This window comes from Mytilus trossulus, chromosome 8 (genome assembly GCF_036588685.1).
Source record: "Mytilus trossulus isolate FHL-02 chromosome 8, PNRI_Mtr1.1.1.hap1, whole genome shotgun sequence".
NCBI lineage: Eukaryota > Metazoa > Mollusca > Bivalvia > Mytilida > Mytilidae > Mytilus > Mytilus trossulus.
In genome coordinates this window covers 37,962,469-37,978,900 of record NC_086380.1, presented here as the reverse complement: position 1 = coordinate 37,978,900, position 16,432 = coordinate 37,962,469, and the positions used below count along the sequence as shown (strand labels likewise).

Here is a 16,432-nt window from a genome sequence, read left to right as displayed (position 1 = left end):
TATATCAAGCATCTTGATAATATCGGATTCAGAGAATTTTTGTTTGAATCAGAGTTAACATTTACAAAGAAGATACGTGTATTTACGTTGGCCATTTTTTTGTATGAAACAAAGCAATACCATCTCTTTGAATTTGTTTTTGAGTTTAGAATGTGGAATACTTGTGTAAAGTGTAGAACAGTCAAATGTTTTAATACTATTGCAAGATGAAAGAGAGTTAGATTGTATGTACTCTAAAAAATCGTTGGAAATTTTAATATCCACATCTGATTCACGCCACCACTAGAATAGGCCGTTTCACAATAACGTTGAAGCCCGGCTTTGATTGCTGATTGAATAGATGTTAATGATTTAGAAAAAGGTTTCGTGTAGCTCTTGGAAGACCAAGCAATCATAGCAGATGTGGATTGATTTCCAATGAGATAACTATATACTTCAGACTAAAGAATACCAGAGCGCAAACGCTGAAATGTTTCGTCTGCTTTACTTATGATAGCATATATGTTGGACGTCCGTAGGTTTTTACTAGAATTGTAAAATACACGTAAGGTTGTCAATGTTTCATAAAAAGAGTCAAGGTCAGATGAACCCTGCCATACATATCTCTACAAACATCATGTACACCAATATAGACGTTCCCGATCCTACAGTACCTTACAAATGACAAACGTAAAAGTAATGTTTGGCCAATCAATTCGGAACATAAGGTCGAAAGTATATATGAACCCTGATCAACAGCCAGACTTAGAAATCTTACTATCATTTGATATATCAATTACAATTGACGTCATATATGAAACATGCAGACAGACATGTACACTATAAACCATATACCGTGGTGCTATTAGCATACAGGGCCCAGTTGTTCAAAAGTGTCGTTAAATTTAACGATGATTAAGCCTAACGAGTCGTTAAATCTTAACGCAGTCGCTAACTAATCAATGCGTTAAAGATTGTTGTTCAAAAAATGTTAACGACAATGTTAGTTAACGCAGTGTTAAAATTTAACGATGTGATTAAAAAAATAAAATTCCCACAATTCTTTGTAAAATTAAACTTCCTGTATTAATCAACATGGCTGCGAATGTGTCTGCAAAAACTTCAAGAGAAAGAAAACTAAACTTCACAGCAGTTGAGAGTAATTTAATAAGTGAGCTGGCTACAACACATCTAGAATTACTCCAGGGGAAGCATTCCCCAGAGGTTACCAATGCCAAAAAACAGGAAATGTGGACGGAAATAACATCCAAAGTGAATGCATTGGGGGTGTGTCTCAGGACAGAGACAGAGGTTCGAAACCGCTGGAGAAACCTGACCCGTGGGGCTAAGCAAAAATTTACCCTAGTGCAGAAGGAAAGAACACAAACTGGTGGTGGTCCTCCTCCAACCCAGCCTTCCCAAGCAGAGGAGAATATTATAAATTGCATGAATGACACTGCCTCTTTCCTCGGGATTCCCGGTGGTCAGGAAACTGTCATTGAGGGACCAGAAGGTAATATATGTTTAATTTTTTTTTAAATTACTGTAATAATGCTTTTAAAACAGTCTTTTCATTCCGAAATTTACAAGACACATTTTAATCAAAAGGCTATTTATCGTCTGCAATGTTTACAAATATACAACAGGGGGAATCCCAAATTTTGACCCTGACCTTCGAAATAAAAATAGATGCATTTTTATCGTTACAATATTGAGTTGTAAACTGTGACATTTTCAATGACAGTCTTGTGTGCTTTCTTGAATCATTCCTATAAGCTAAATGCTCTGCAGTTTGTGTCAAAATCTCACCTTATGTAGCTTATTTGTTTACAATTCATGATTCTATCTGCAACTTGGCTGTCCTTGGCGCCGAACACAAGCCGCTTATGTCATCGCAAAATATTTATGGGGGTGTTTAAGGATAAATTTTGTACGACGTTTTTTTTTTGTATTTGATATGCATCAATTTGTGAGTTCTCTAATATGACATTCAATCGTGAATTTAGCTTTTATGTATTAAATTATTTCTTGCTCATCATGAAATGCGTTTCTTTAAACATTCTCCGGTTAAGATAACCCATCTCCTTTTATCCCCCTTATTCCTGTTAATTTCGGTATCGGGATAGTTCGCCCTAATAATATGTTCGCCCCGTGTCTGTTCGTTCATCGAGTCCGTTCGCCCTACTTTGGAAAAATAAGTATAATCAGAGCATTTAAGTGCCTATTTTTAAGTTTACTACTTTTTGCATAAAAACAGTTTCTCAAATGAAGTAAATATGTAATATTTCCTTCAGTTAGGCCCTCCTCCTTAGTAAAAAAAGCAAAAGAGATGAAGGGTCAAATTGAAGAATATCTTCAGAATTACCAGCCATTAAAATCATTGCCAAAAGTTGGATGATTATGTTGACAAAACTAAAGGCGTCTCTGAGGAAGAGAGAGATGAATTAAACTCATATCTCAGCTTGAAACACAAAGACATTTTCAATTTATCAGTCAGTTCTGACATTCCATCTATGATGCATAGCACTATATCCTTCATAATCCATCATTCAGGACACAAAGGTACAACTATTTTAAGAGAAAAAAAGTCTTTTCTTTAAATTCTGTCACCTCTAAACACCTACATATCTTACCATGATAAAATATTCATATTTTGTCCTCGTCTACCAAATTCTCCTTTTTGAATGCCCATATATATGTTTATAGATACTAGAAATAGGGCATAAATTGGTGTGTTTTTTTCAGAATGCAAAATAATGGGGAAAAAATTAAAGACAAAAATTGACAAAAAATTGTGTAAATATCAAGAACAAGAAAATGACCTAGACAATTCTAAAATAAAAAAAACAACATCCAGACCATCAAGATTTTATTTTACGATCACGGTGATACTGATACAAATATCTTTGATTTAAACACTGTGTACTTGTTGAAACTATGTTAGATTAAAAGCTGGCTTTTGCTTACAATAAAATACAATTTTAAGAGTTGAAAAAATAGTGGGAATTAAAAAAAAATAAGACTGAACAAATAAAATTGAATAAATGATTTTAAGACTTATGTAGTTTGTTCTAATGAGTACATATAACTATTTCAGACCAATTACAACACACATCACAGTCCAGTGTGGATGTGCAGTCCAGTACCGTGAATGAGGAGATGGAGGACGTATGGAGAAATCGCCTGGACTTTAATTTTAATGCCATCAGTGATGCCTCAATTCCTGCAGCAGCCCCAGTAACAGTTGTTCATGAGGTGGTACAGAACAGGACTGACCTGACTGTTAGGTATACTGTAAACTCTAAGTAATGAAAATGAGAATGGAAATGGGGAATGTGTCAAAGAGACATCAACCCGACCATAGAAAAACACAACAACAGAAGGTCACCAACATGTCTTCAATGAAGCCAGAAATTCCCGCACCCGGAGGCGTTAATCAGTTGGCCCATAAACAAATATATACTAGTTCAGTGATAATGAACACCATACTAATTTCCAAAAATTAATATATAGTGGCATTTAAGTAAATATGGTTTTTGTTTTGTTTTTGTCTATTCTTCATCTATGTGCCATTTTTATATTATCTTATTTGTACCAGCATTAATCCTTTATAGCATATAATGTTTAAGAATAATATGTGTTTATCCTAAAATGTTTAGTCTCCTATGAAAATATTGGTTAAACTGACCTCATTGTTGGTTCTATAGATCATCTATTTATGAAGAATTGTTGTTATATCTCGCCCAATCGTACATAAAACATATTCACAATAACCACAAGGCACTCCAACATAAAAGGAAAAGTGGTCCTTGACATAAAGCATCAATCGTTTCAAGTTTTAAGGCAGCAACCATTTGATTTTCGGGGGGGGGGGGGGTATGGTTTTTTTCTGTACAAACAAACAGATCTGGGGTGGGGGTATTTCCTTCCTAGCTAAAGCGGTAGGAGTGTATCTCAAAACAGGGTTGCTTTTGCATGCCCTGCTGGTTACACAGGGTCCCTTTTTATGTCCTGCTTGTTAGAAAAGTGTCGCTTTTTATAGCCCTGCTGGTGAATACTATTTTATGTTTCATCTCCTTGTTTTCTAGACCTGATGAACAGGAGCCACCACAAAAGAAACCCAAGAAGAAGACAGCTGATGATGTATACAGTCTGCAGTGTCAAGTTTTGGAGAGAAAACTGATTAAAACCAACCTCCAAATTCAGTTATATGAAAGACTTCACAGCAAGCTTGATGACAATCTTACTACAGGGTTGCTGTCTTTCTTGGAGCAGTAGAATATAAAGATTCTATTTCTAATGTTTACCTGTTGTTCTCTTTTTGTTTTGTTTATCTTAAATATATATTATATATATAAATATGTTGACTCTTTGTCTGGTTGATTTTTTTGTTTTCCACTGGTAACACAATTATAAACAGTAGTGCTCACACTGATAGGATCAAGTGATTTCTGATGCTAATTAACATTCAATTTATGCAGAAAGTCTTGAAGATACAGTTGTAACTACAAATATCACAAAAACTGAATAAATGACTATACGGTATATGTTTTATTCCTAGGTAAGGTCAGGTGAACCATGTTTTAGTATTGTCGGGTTGTTGTCTCTTTTTCCCCTTTTTAATTCTCAATTTTACTTATTGATATGAAACCTAGCAATAATTCAATAGACCAAATACTGTCTTACCTATAAATAATGATTGAGAATTTCACATGATAGACAAAAAAACTTAACTGCCATCGCTGAACCATGAAATAGAGGTCGATGACAAAAGTCATAAGACAGATTGAAACTTCGCCAACCTAAAGTGTCTGTACATACAATTTATGTGGGAGGCATAACTTCTACCTCTAGAAAAATAAAGAGAAACAAAATAATGTGGAAAGGTAATTAAGAATTTAATGTGTGAATTTAATTGGTGAAGTACATCTGAGTGATGTGATCCCTAATTCTCCTTCCATCATTGGCCCCGTTGTACACTGCGTCTACATTAGGCATCTCCTCTTCTTGATCTTCTGGCAGGTCAGGCTCATTCATCCACAAAGCTATATTGTGCAGAATGGCACACGCCATGATAATACTACATGCCTTTTCAGGTTTCATACAAATCTATAAAATAAAAGTAAAAAAAAAATATTAAAATTTATTAAAAAAAATATGAACTTATGACATTAGTAGTCTTATTAAAACTCTTCCATAATCTTTGTTGAGCATTTTGTTTCATGTTTGTCGAGTGTTGTTGTTATTAATTTTTTTTTTAATTTTCTATAGATAAGAATTTTGGGCCCTTAACAGCTTGCTGTTTACTTTTGTACAAGGCTCTGTCTTGAAGGACGAATAATTGACCAACATTCTTAACTTTCTATACAGTGGCAGATCTAGAAATTTTCAGAAGGGGTGGGGGGGGGGAGTCCACTTACTCCCTAAGAGTGGTCACGCTTCAGTGATTTGGTATACAATCATCCATTTTTTTTCCAGAAAAGGGCCCAATTTTTAAATCAGCCTATGTTATACATTGTGACATGTTTGCAGAGTTGTCTTCTTGGCACTCATATCATCTAATTATATACATGCATTTTTTTGTTGAAATTTCAGTTCTTATTTTTTTGACACTGTATAATGAATCAAATTATTCTTTATTTAGAATTGAACATGTTAAGTCATAAAGGGCTTTCATAAACCTGCTTTTTTTTTTAAGTAAAAAAAATCTTTACCACTTCTCCGTCCATCCAGTAGTTAGACAGCAATCATTTGATTTTCTGGGAGGGGGGGGGGGGTTATGTTGCTTTTTTTCTCTGCCAACTTTTTTTTTCGCCTTTGGGGAAGAACAACCTATTTTTTTTGGCGACAAGTCGAAAGCACTTTTTTTTCATTCAATGTTAGCATTACATATAGTGGCAGCTGAGGGTTTAACAAACTTTTTTTTTTCTCAGGGTCAAAAACAAATTATTTTTTTCTCTAAAAACAGGAAACAAACTTTTTTTTTCCCCAAAAAAAACCATAGCTACTCCCCCAAAGCCCCCCTCCCTCCCAGAAAATCAAATCGTTGCTGCCTTAAATACTTGTTCCCTAACTTTAATATTTTTTAAATTAGATTAATACCTCTGTATGAAGTACATGAAAACGCCTTTTCCATCTCCCAAATGTCCTTTCTATTACACATCTTGTTCTTGCATGATGCTTGTTAAACCTTGTTTGGTCTTCATTTGCAGGACGGGCATAATGCGTCATGATGAATGGGCGGCATGAATATCCACTATCCCCAAGTAAGATGCCACTTTCCCAATTAGGTGTCCTTTCCATGTGTGTACATACCTAAACAATGAAATTAGAATATGTAAAACACAATCATGTTTCCACTGGACAAATTGTTTTGTAAATTTATGAATGATAGAAATAAAAATATTTAAAGAATAGTGAATATATAAAAAAAAAAAAGGAGGATGTGGTATGAATTCCAATGAGACAACTCTCTACAAGAGACCAAAATAACACAGAGATTAACATCTACAGGTCTCTTCACGGCCTTCAACAGTGAGAAAATCCCATATAGAATATTCTATACATTGCCTATATGTTATCTATTTAAGATACAAGGGCAATAAATAAAACAATTTATATGTCTCTTAATTTAAGGATTCAAATAATGAAATGTCATTACCAATATAAATAATTGTTCTAAAACTCTTTTAAAAATTAATTACTCAGATTTTGAAACGCATCAAAAGTGTTGATCATAAAATGTACAATATAAACTTCATAACAATCTGGCAATATTTGTACACATAATTAAGGGCCCTTATAAATGTGGCAATATTCCATATTTAATCCTTTTTTTTTCCAAAAGGCATAACTGATTAAAAATAATTCATCAGCACTAATTTTTCAACTTGTAAAGACACATTAAATTTTTAACTTGTTCAAGACACATTATTTTTTTATTAAAGATTGTGCATAAATTTATAGTGAACGATAACAATAAAAAATGAATGGAAGGAAGATTTGATTTACCTGTGAAGTTCTAAAGATGTGTGCATCATGTGCATTTCCTGGCCATGGTGTGTTAATATTTGTAAATTTTCCTGTAAAAGAGAACAGTGAAAATAGCGAATTCTTTATAGATCACATGAAATTCTCAACTAGCAAATTTAGTTAAACCAAAAAAATAGGACATGTTTTCTTTTCGAAATTATAAAGTTCATACAATATCCCAACAAACAACACATGCAATCTAACTTTCAAGATTGCTACTAATTAAATATGATTAAGAACAAATAGGGAAACATGAATATATAAAAAAAAGTACTTGTTTGGAGAGAGCCAGTACAAAGAGGAATAACTCCATCTATTTATCTTGAATTGTCATGGATCAAAAACACATCTGCAACTTAGTTAAGAGACAGTCCCACTTTTAAAATATGCTATAGAATTGCAAATTCTTTTGAACACATGAAAACTATTATCAATATACCAGCACTGGTTTTTATGCATATATCCTGTATTTTGAATGGTTCAGGTATGCAATGGTTCAAATTATGTACGAGCTGTCAAGGTACGAGTTTTGCAAGGAACTAGTTGACTTGCTTCCCTTTAATTTTTTTTTTTTGCTGTAAGGGACATTACACTTTTGTAAACATACCATCTGCATCACACACAGCCTGCACATTGATGCTGTGGTACCCTTTTCTGTTGACATAGGATGCCTCATCAGTGGTAGGTGCCTGGATACGTATGTGCGTCCCATCAATGGCTCCAATAACATTGGGAAACCCTCCAATTCTGTAATTCCCAGCCTTTATCTTGTTTTTTTCTACGTCGCTTCTTGGCCATTTAACGAACTCGTTCTGCCTCTTACACAATGCAGCCGTAGTGTCCTGTACAACTCTTGACACTGTGCCTTTGTCCAACCCTTTAAAAGGAGATTTTTTATTTATTAAAACCATGATGACTTAATAAGAAATTGGCAACAAAGATATTGACGGTAAATTCGATAATATATTATCAACACTAAAAACAAATAACTGAATGGATACAAATATAATTATAAAACCAATTAAATTCTTACCAAGTGTGTCTCCAACAACTTGAAGAAAACTTCCACTGGCCAAAAATCTTGGGGTAACCATGACTTGCTGTTCCACAGTGAGTGCATGGTTTCTGTGTGTCCCTCTCTGTAAGTCATCTCTTACAAGGTCCGAGATAACCATAATACTTTGTCGGCTGAATCTGTATCTTGCCCTTAACTCCTCATCACTAAACTCTAAAGAAAAGCCATCCCTATTGCGAAAATGTTGTGGTCTTCTTTGTGGTGGAACATTGAACAATGCTAGGCCAGCCATGTTTAACGCAGTCGTTAGCATTTAATCATGGGTAAATAAGTGATTAAAGTTAGCGAGGTTTTAACACAAAAGTTCACGATAATATTTTTGAACAACACTTAACATTATCGTTAAATTATAACGACACGTTAACGACACTTTAACGACATCGTTAGCCTAACGACACTTTTGAACAACTGGGCCCAGGTATATAATATTAATATTTTGAAATGCTTTAAGTTATCGAGGATCTTAGCCAATTTTGTTTCTCTCCATACCAATAACATTTATTAATTATCATATAATTGAAGAATAATTTGAACGTCTTCGTAGCATCAGATCTTTCACGATCCTTTTCACGATCTTCAAAAAGCGGTACGTGATCTTTCACGATCCGAAAATCAAATTTGGGTAATAATTTTTGTTTTACCAAGTTTCAGATTATGTTTATACAAAATACTATGATAACCATTTAATTCATTCAAATAGAGTGCCCTTATTCGAAAAAATGTAGTCGATTTTATTCTAATTTACGAAAAAATCATGTTTGTTATCATTTTGTATGTCATTGAAATGTCGAGAAGCAATCTGCTTTTTGTTTGTTTTGTAAACATTATGTACTTTCAAAACTGGATTTTTCTCACATACTGATCATTATGTTAAACCATTTTGACAGACAGTTTTATTTTATTGTGAATTTAATTTGTCTGTGTAATTAATTAGATAAGATTATTTATTGACCAACCATATGTCTTCTCGATTAAATGTCTTTCATATATCTTTTTTTTTCTTTCTTTTTTTTTCACGATCCAGAGCTTTCACGATCGTCTCGCAATATTTGACCACCGTAAGATATTCTTTCACGATCATTTCTCTCGTTTAACCAAATGACACCCGTGAATATGTTTAACTATGCTATTTTATATTTTTCACACAATCCCTGAAAAACTGACCCCCTTCTAATAGACCTCATATTTTTCTCAAGTTGACTTGGCTATTGTATCTTTGTTATTCATAATGAATAAATAAGTACTTCATTTGTTCTTGGTATAGGACTAAAACAAAATGTTTTATTTTACTCAGCTATGGAAACTTAAACCCCCTGCTTTATAGACTTCTGATTTCAAATTTAAATAGCTACTGTATATAAGTATATAGCGTAACCTAGTGTACATTTGACATTCATTTAAAGAAATACTGCGAGTTAAATATTCTGGTTGGAGGATTTCCTGCTATTGGAGGTTGACCACGGCTTCAATTTTCCATTTAAAATATTGACCAATAGTATAGAATTCAAGGGGGGGAATTTTCCATATGTCAATGGTCTTTCATGCAATATTGACACTAGACATTTAAAGCGTGTGTGGTTATACCAGTTCATAATGGCTTGATATAAAAAAGTAAAATCACAAAAATATCGAACTCAGAGGAAAATCCAATCGAAAAGTCCATTATCACATGGCATAATCAAAAATCAAAACACATCAAAAACGAATGGACAAGAACTGTCATATTCCTTTCTTGGTATAGTCATTTTCAAATGTAGAAAATGGTGGATTAAACCTGGTTTTATAGCACTAACCCTCTCACTTTGATGACAGTCCCATCAAATTCCGTTATATTTACAATGATGCGTGAACTAAACAGACATAATAAATAAAAGTACAGCAGTCATCATCGTGTAACAATTTTAAAAGGAACAATTTAACAGAACATGAAAAGTCATAGGAAAATATTTTTATTTTCAAACTTATTCTGAAATATTAATGCTGTCTGTTATAATCAAGTGGACATATGGCAATCAATTGGGTTCATATACGTACATATTGTACATTTGGTTATTCTTTATAACAAAACTTCAATGATTGACTATGTAATCTGTTTTCATTGTAGAAAATATCATTAGAGAAGTTTGGTCGAACATGAAGGTTTATAATTTCTTATCATTCTATTTCCAAACGTTATATTATCAACCTTGATTAGATAGAATTATATAACTAATTACAAAGAGTTATTTTAGACCATTTAATACTCAGTTTTCTAACACGGAAATCAGGATCTATTTATACCGATATTTTTGGAAAGTCATAATGCTATTATTAAAATATCATTATATTTAAAACTGGCAAAATGCAAACTACATTTTTATATATTGACAAATGCCTGACCTGTAGCTGTTTATTTCTGTGTCATTTGGTCTCTTATGGAGAATTGTCTCATTGGCAATATTACCACATCTTCCTTTTCATATATGTTATAGTTAAAAGCGCCAACAGATTAGTTAAAGAAAACCTACGAGAAGCCAATATGAAACGATATTTTACATTGTAAGGACCTTCGAATGTTCAGCAGAGGTCTTAAGCTGTTAATAAAATTACTGTATTAAACGTTAACCACTGAGAGTATATGTCAAATTCTATACGAAGACTCAATATAGCAGTACTGTATTGTACAATAACCACTATGTAAGTAAATATTAAGTAAGTAAATTATTTATTATAGTGACATGTGTAAATTATGTACAGATTATAAACATATAATATATGATAAATAGAAATACATCCGGCCCAATGGACCTATAAGTCACCTCAAATAAAGTAAAACAATTATTAAACAATTAAATCACGTTTTAATCGTTCGTTGACGTAAGTAAATTTCAAAAATGTGTATGTACGGACAAATACTTTCTGTAAACGTGGCCTAATCGTGTATTGAGCTCAATAACCAAACTACTTCAATCATTTTCATGTAGGAGTGACTTTGACAGTGGAAAAGAAGCATCTATATTTACCAGTTTAGCTAATACGAAATCACGTGTCATGTTTTAATTTCGATTTTTTTGTTGAAAAATTGGAAGAAGCGATGCATAACCCAAACAAATTGAAGCCTTAATCGAACAATACTGTTATTCCCCGGTACAAACCACGACAAATATAAGCCTCCATCGAAAAAAAAAACGTACTGTTTTCGGGTAAATAACCCTTGTCGTACCTCAATGATTACGAGCTACGGACCGTTCAATATTTATCACATGGAAGGGCCGGTGGAAATAAGGGCGGGGCAAGCATTTTATTGCGTAAGTATTTGAATGAACGAGATCTTTTTTTTGTATGTATAGTGGATGGGTCAGACTTTATTTTATGGGAAAAATTATTGCTATAATTTTTTTCAGTAGAAAATATCTTTTGCAGGAACATTATAAAAACAAACAAACACTTTGATTATTATGGAAGCCGCTAAGGGCCATTCAAAAAAAAAATATGTCGTAATTTCGACATAACATGTCGTTATTAAGACATCGCTTTGTCGTAATTTCGACATAACATGTCGTTTAACGACATCGCTATGTCGTAATAACGACATCACTAAGGGGACAAAGGTTCGACACAGGTTAAATTTTGCAATTTTTATTAATCGTTTATAGCTTTTAGCGATTTATTCAAAATAACGGGGAAATGGGGAAAAAGCTCATTACATGAACTTCGTACAACTTTTGCAAAGACAATTGGAGACACCAAGGCAGTTCTCTAAATGTAAAATACGAATTGAAATTTATGTTGCGGAAGTACTCCGAAATAGATCATTTAAAGTCGTCACTTCAGTAAGGTGCAATCACCAATATTAAAAGACTTAAAATACCAGTTCACGGAATGTTTTACTTCGCGATTTGTCCTGCTATTCAAGCTTATAACTGTCGTAATGAAAGTAATTCATGTACGACCGAAGCCAGAACTTTTCGTCCATATAAACTTGTGCATGAAATGGAGGTAATTAAAAGACGAATCCTCAACAGCGACGAAAACTGTTTCATCGAATTAATAAAAACCCGGGAATATTAGCCATTTTCGCGGACGATCAAGGAGTAGATTACTATATTTTAAAATATATATCAGAAGTTAACACTATAGATGACTTGGGAAATAATTCTCAATCCAAGGTTCAAGTAATTGAAGGGGACGGTGTATTTCGACAACTTATATGCCGGGAAAATACAATTCTATTCTAATTTAACAAAGGTTAAACATTTTCGATTTACTTGCAGAGTGTCAGATATATATATTTGTATTGGGGTTGAATTAAGATATAGAAATTTTACAATGACAGATGATATGCACCTTGAAAGTTAAACATCCTATGATAAAAGTTTTGTACATCTAAACAATTTTTTTTTTATGGAAAACCGTATACATGTACTTCCGTTCCATCTTTTATTCCTACATTACTGCATTTTAGTTGAAATAACTTAAAGGGTAAACATTATTAAATGATTTTCACAGCTTGATGTCATTTATGATAAAATGACATCACGAGACAAACAGAACCGTCCAGAATCAACCAGCATATAAAAAAACGAATAAAACTTGCAAAAGTTGCAGGGGCATCGTGCCCAATATACTTCAATTCACCCTTTTTACCAAGAAGCCATGCAGTTAACGCTTGACCTTGAATGGCTATCAACCCTTCCACGGCTGGTTTCATGCTAAAGTTATATATATATATGGAAGTTGTTAACGTCCTTGACAGCCCTTGCACGGTCGGTGCTAATTAAAATGGGATCTATAAAATATATAAGTTTCTCACAGAAGGTAACCTAAGAAGGTAACCAAAGATATTGATACGATGCAAATATTAAACTTTACAATATAAATAAATATCTTTAACCAATGAATTCAAATAGCAAAAGCTATGCAATTAACAAATATATACTTATTAAGCTTCATGTAAATTATTAAACAATGAAATACACTAAATATGAAATTTGGCGTTTTACCAAGGGAGCTAATAATAAATTAATAAGGGAACTCTCCCTCTGGTATCTTTCGTCCCTCATTTATAGCTGACTATATGCGGGGGCTTTTCTAATTATTGAGGGCATTATGATGACCTATAGTTGTTAATTTCTGTGTCATTTATAGTCTCTTAGCAATCATAATACATGTTCTTTTTATATTTATAGCGATGTCGTTATTACGACATGTTATGTCGAAATTACGGCAAAGCGATGTCGTTTAACGACATGTTATGTCGAAATTTTGACATAATGATTTTTTTAATGGCCCTTAGCGGCTTCCGTAGATTAAGATTTTAATGTATTTTGAAATAATTTTAACATGTTACACCATGTACACGTAAACACAACATCTTAAACAGGTCGAGAACTCTAGATTTCTTTACGTCAGAATATATTTTCATAGTAATTTCCCAAACACAAGGCCAATACGGCCTTGAAAAACTGACCAATCGACTCAATGAGCTACAATGCATAGTGGGCTACTACGAGTTAACTACAACCGGAAAACACGTGGAATTAGTGGAAGCACTGTCAACTGAAAAGTAAAATACAAAATTTGGAAAGTCCATAATCACATGGCAAAATCAAAAAACAAAACGCATCAAAAACGAATGGACAAGAACTGTCATATTCCTGACTTGGTACAGGCATTTTCAAATGTAGAAAATGGTGGATTAAACCTGGTTCTATAGCGCTAACCCTCTCACTTTAATAACAGTCTAATACAGTGACTGGGATTCTCAAAATATATGTTTTTGTTCTGCGAATGTGATTATTGTAAAATATATAACATAATCTTCAATTTGCATGCTCAGATTAAAAAAGTATTGTTTACGGGCTTCACTATTCGACTTTCTTTTTCGCCTTGTTAAAGTTGTTGAACAGTTTTTTTCCCCATTGTTATGCATTGTACCAGTGCAATAATTTTACGACCTGAAACAGTGAAATTGCAGATGAAATGACCACTGTCCACTATGATTTTTTTTAGCTCTTTTAAACCTGCATAATGTCATTCCAAAATCATTTCTGCCTCGAAAAACACGGAAACTTTCATTGAAAAACTTCTTTCTGTGATGGATGTGTAAAATTTTTTATCAGGACCTGAACTGAAAGCTAGAACATTATAATATTCAGTATGCTAAAAATAAGTGTAATGCGAACGGCAGGACGTATCCAACCATTTAAAAAAGGGGGTCCTAACCCAGGACAAAAGGGATGGGGGTTCCAACTACATGTCCCCATTCAAATGTATTGATCGTTCAAAAAAGGAGGTCCAACTCCCGGAACCCCCCCCCCTTTTTTTGGAATACGCCACTGAGTGGGTACGATATATAGCTTGATACATTTTGTATAGCTTCATCCATCGATAAAGTCCGTTTGTTGCTAATTTTATCACAAAATATACCTCAGAGGTTTTTTTTATCGTTCGGCTACTGTCATGTTGACGTATGTGAAATATCTCTAGTAATAGAGGTCGGTCATTTAAGACGTATCAACTGTATCGTTTACGTTGACGTATCCGCATCTGCAGATTTATCAAAAAACAGTATGTAATCTCGAGCTTTAATTTTATGTACTTTCAATAATGCAAATGAGCAACTGATTAATTTCTAATGCTAAAAATAATAAAATAATTAGGAAATATCGAGTTTTTGTGGAACATATAATCCGGCTTTTAAAGATATTCCGGATAGTTGGAACAGTTTACATGCATGATAGGAGTGAATACGGCAAAATAGTTTATTTGTGTGTTAAGTTGGGCTCACGTAGAACCAAATTGTTATTTGACAAATAGAGTGATACTCAGTACTGTTTTATTAAATGTACATGTATTTATATGACATCTGAAGACATCTGGTGTTTCTATTACCTCTTATGATTACACGGCAAATGAACAATATTCAATGTTCCTTACAATGTTACATGTATATAAGTAGTACATTTGATTTTTTTGTGTATGTTTATTCATGGAAGAACTTGAAACATTTTTTAACTAGAATATTAAAGGATTGTGTACGATATTCGTGTACCTGCCCTACATTGGCCCCTTTTTAAGGGCATGTAAAAGTAGTTGATAGACCTTATTATCATTATTTTTACAAAACACCACTATTGCAAATTTTGAAAGTGAATGTTTGATTGTTTCGAACGTAAAGTGTTCTTAAGCTCGATGCAGATACGTCAACGTTTACGATACGGTTGATACGTTTTTAAATGACCGACCTCTAACGAGAGCATTTGCATTATTCACGTATCAGGATACGTGCACGGATCGACGTATACGTATCGAACAGATTTGTCGAAAATAATGATTTTACCCCGATCTGATTTAAAATTTAATGCATTAAATAATATTTTCATCGGGACCAACTTTACTTAATCTATCTTTTCCTCATATACGTGTTATACGATACGTCGATACGGATACGCCATCAAATACTTGATTGATGCAAATGCTCTACGATACGGTTGATACGTATCGTATACGTTGACGTATCTGAATCTGCAGATATATAAACAATATTATGTGATCCCGAGCTTATTAATAAGACCATACTTCATATAAAAAAAAATATTGGAATCTCTTCGGAACAATCAAACATAGTTATCAAAAGTACCAGGATTATAATTTCATACGCCAGACGCGCGTTTCGTCTACATAAGACTCATCAGTGACGCTCAGATCAAAATAGTATATTTCAAGTTCTTACATGAATAAACATACACTTTCAATATTTGTGATAGTGGTGTTTTGTAAAAAAAAAATAAGGGGTTCCATCAACTACTTTTACATGCCCTTAAAATGGCGCCAATGTTTGGCAGGTACACGAATTTCGTACACAATCCTTTAATAATCTAGTTAAAAAATATTTCAAGATCTTATATGAATAAACACAGAAAAAAAACATCAAAAGTACTACTTATATACATGTAAGGAACTTTAAATATTGTTCATTTGCGATTTTATTATAAAAGGTAACAGACAGTACTGAGTATCACTCTATTTGTCAATTAATCATTTGGTTCTACGTGAGCACAAGTTCATACACAAACAAACGATTTTTACCGTATTCACTCCTATCATGCCTATAAACTGTTCCAACTATCAGGAATATCTTTAAAAGTAGGGTTACATATTCCACAAAAAACTCGATATTTCCAAAGCTCGGGATCATATACGTTTTTTTTTATATATCTGCAGATGCGGATACGTCAACGTATATGACACGGTTGATACGTCTTTAAATGACCGACCTCTAGTGAAAACAGCTACATACTAGTATATCATAAAATAGGAAGGATTAACAAGCTTCAAGAAGTTTGGAAATGGGGAAAACACGAA

General features: G+C 33.3%; 2 protein-coding genes across 2 annotated transcripts; one reads left to right on the top strand and one right to left on the bottom strand.

Moving 5' to 3' along the window:
* The first annotated feature begins 1,074 nt into the window (after nucleotides 1–1,074).
* Nucleotides 1,075–4,257, top strand: LOC134727637 (uncharacterized). The gene is made up of 3 exons (XM_063592018.1): nucleotides 1,075–1,492; nucleotides 3,077–3,266; nucleotides 4,068–4,257. The coding sequence occupies exons 1-3, from the start codon at nucleotides 1,075–1,077 to the stop codon at nucleotides 4,255–4,257; spliced, it is 798 nt and encodes a 265-aa protein (XP_063448088.1).
* Nucleotides 4,258–4,890: 633 nt separating this feature from the next.
* On the bottom strand, nucleotides 4,891–8,318 carry LOC134727636 (putative nuclease HARBI1). Its single transcript, XM_063592017.1, has 5 exons — nucleotides 8,045–8,318; nucleotides 7,619–7,888; nucleotides 6,991–7,061; nucleotides 6,082–6,294; nucleotides 4,891–5,088 (listed from the first exon to the last, which is right to left on the bottom strand). The coding sequence occupies exons 1-5, from the start codon at nucleotides 8,316–8,318 to the stop codon at nucleotides 4,891–4,893; spliced, it is 1,026 nt and encodes a 341-aa protein (XP_063448087.1).
* Nucleotides 8,319–16,432: the final 8,114 nt, after the last annotated feature.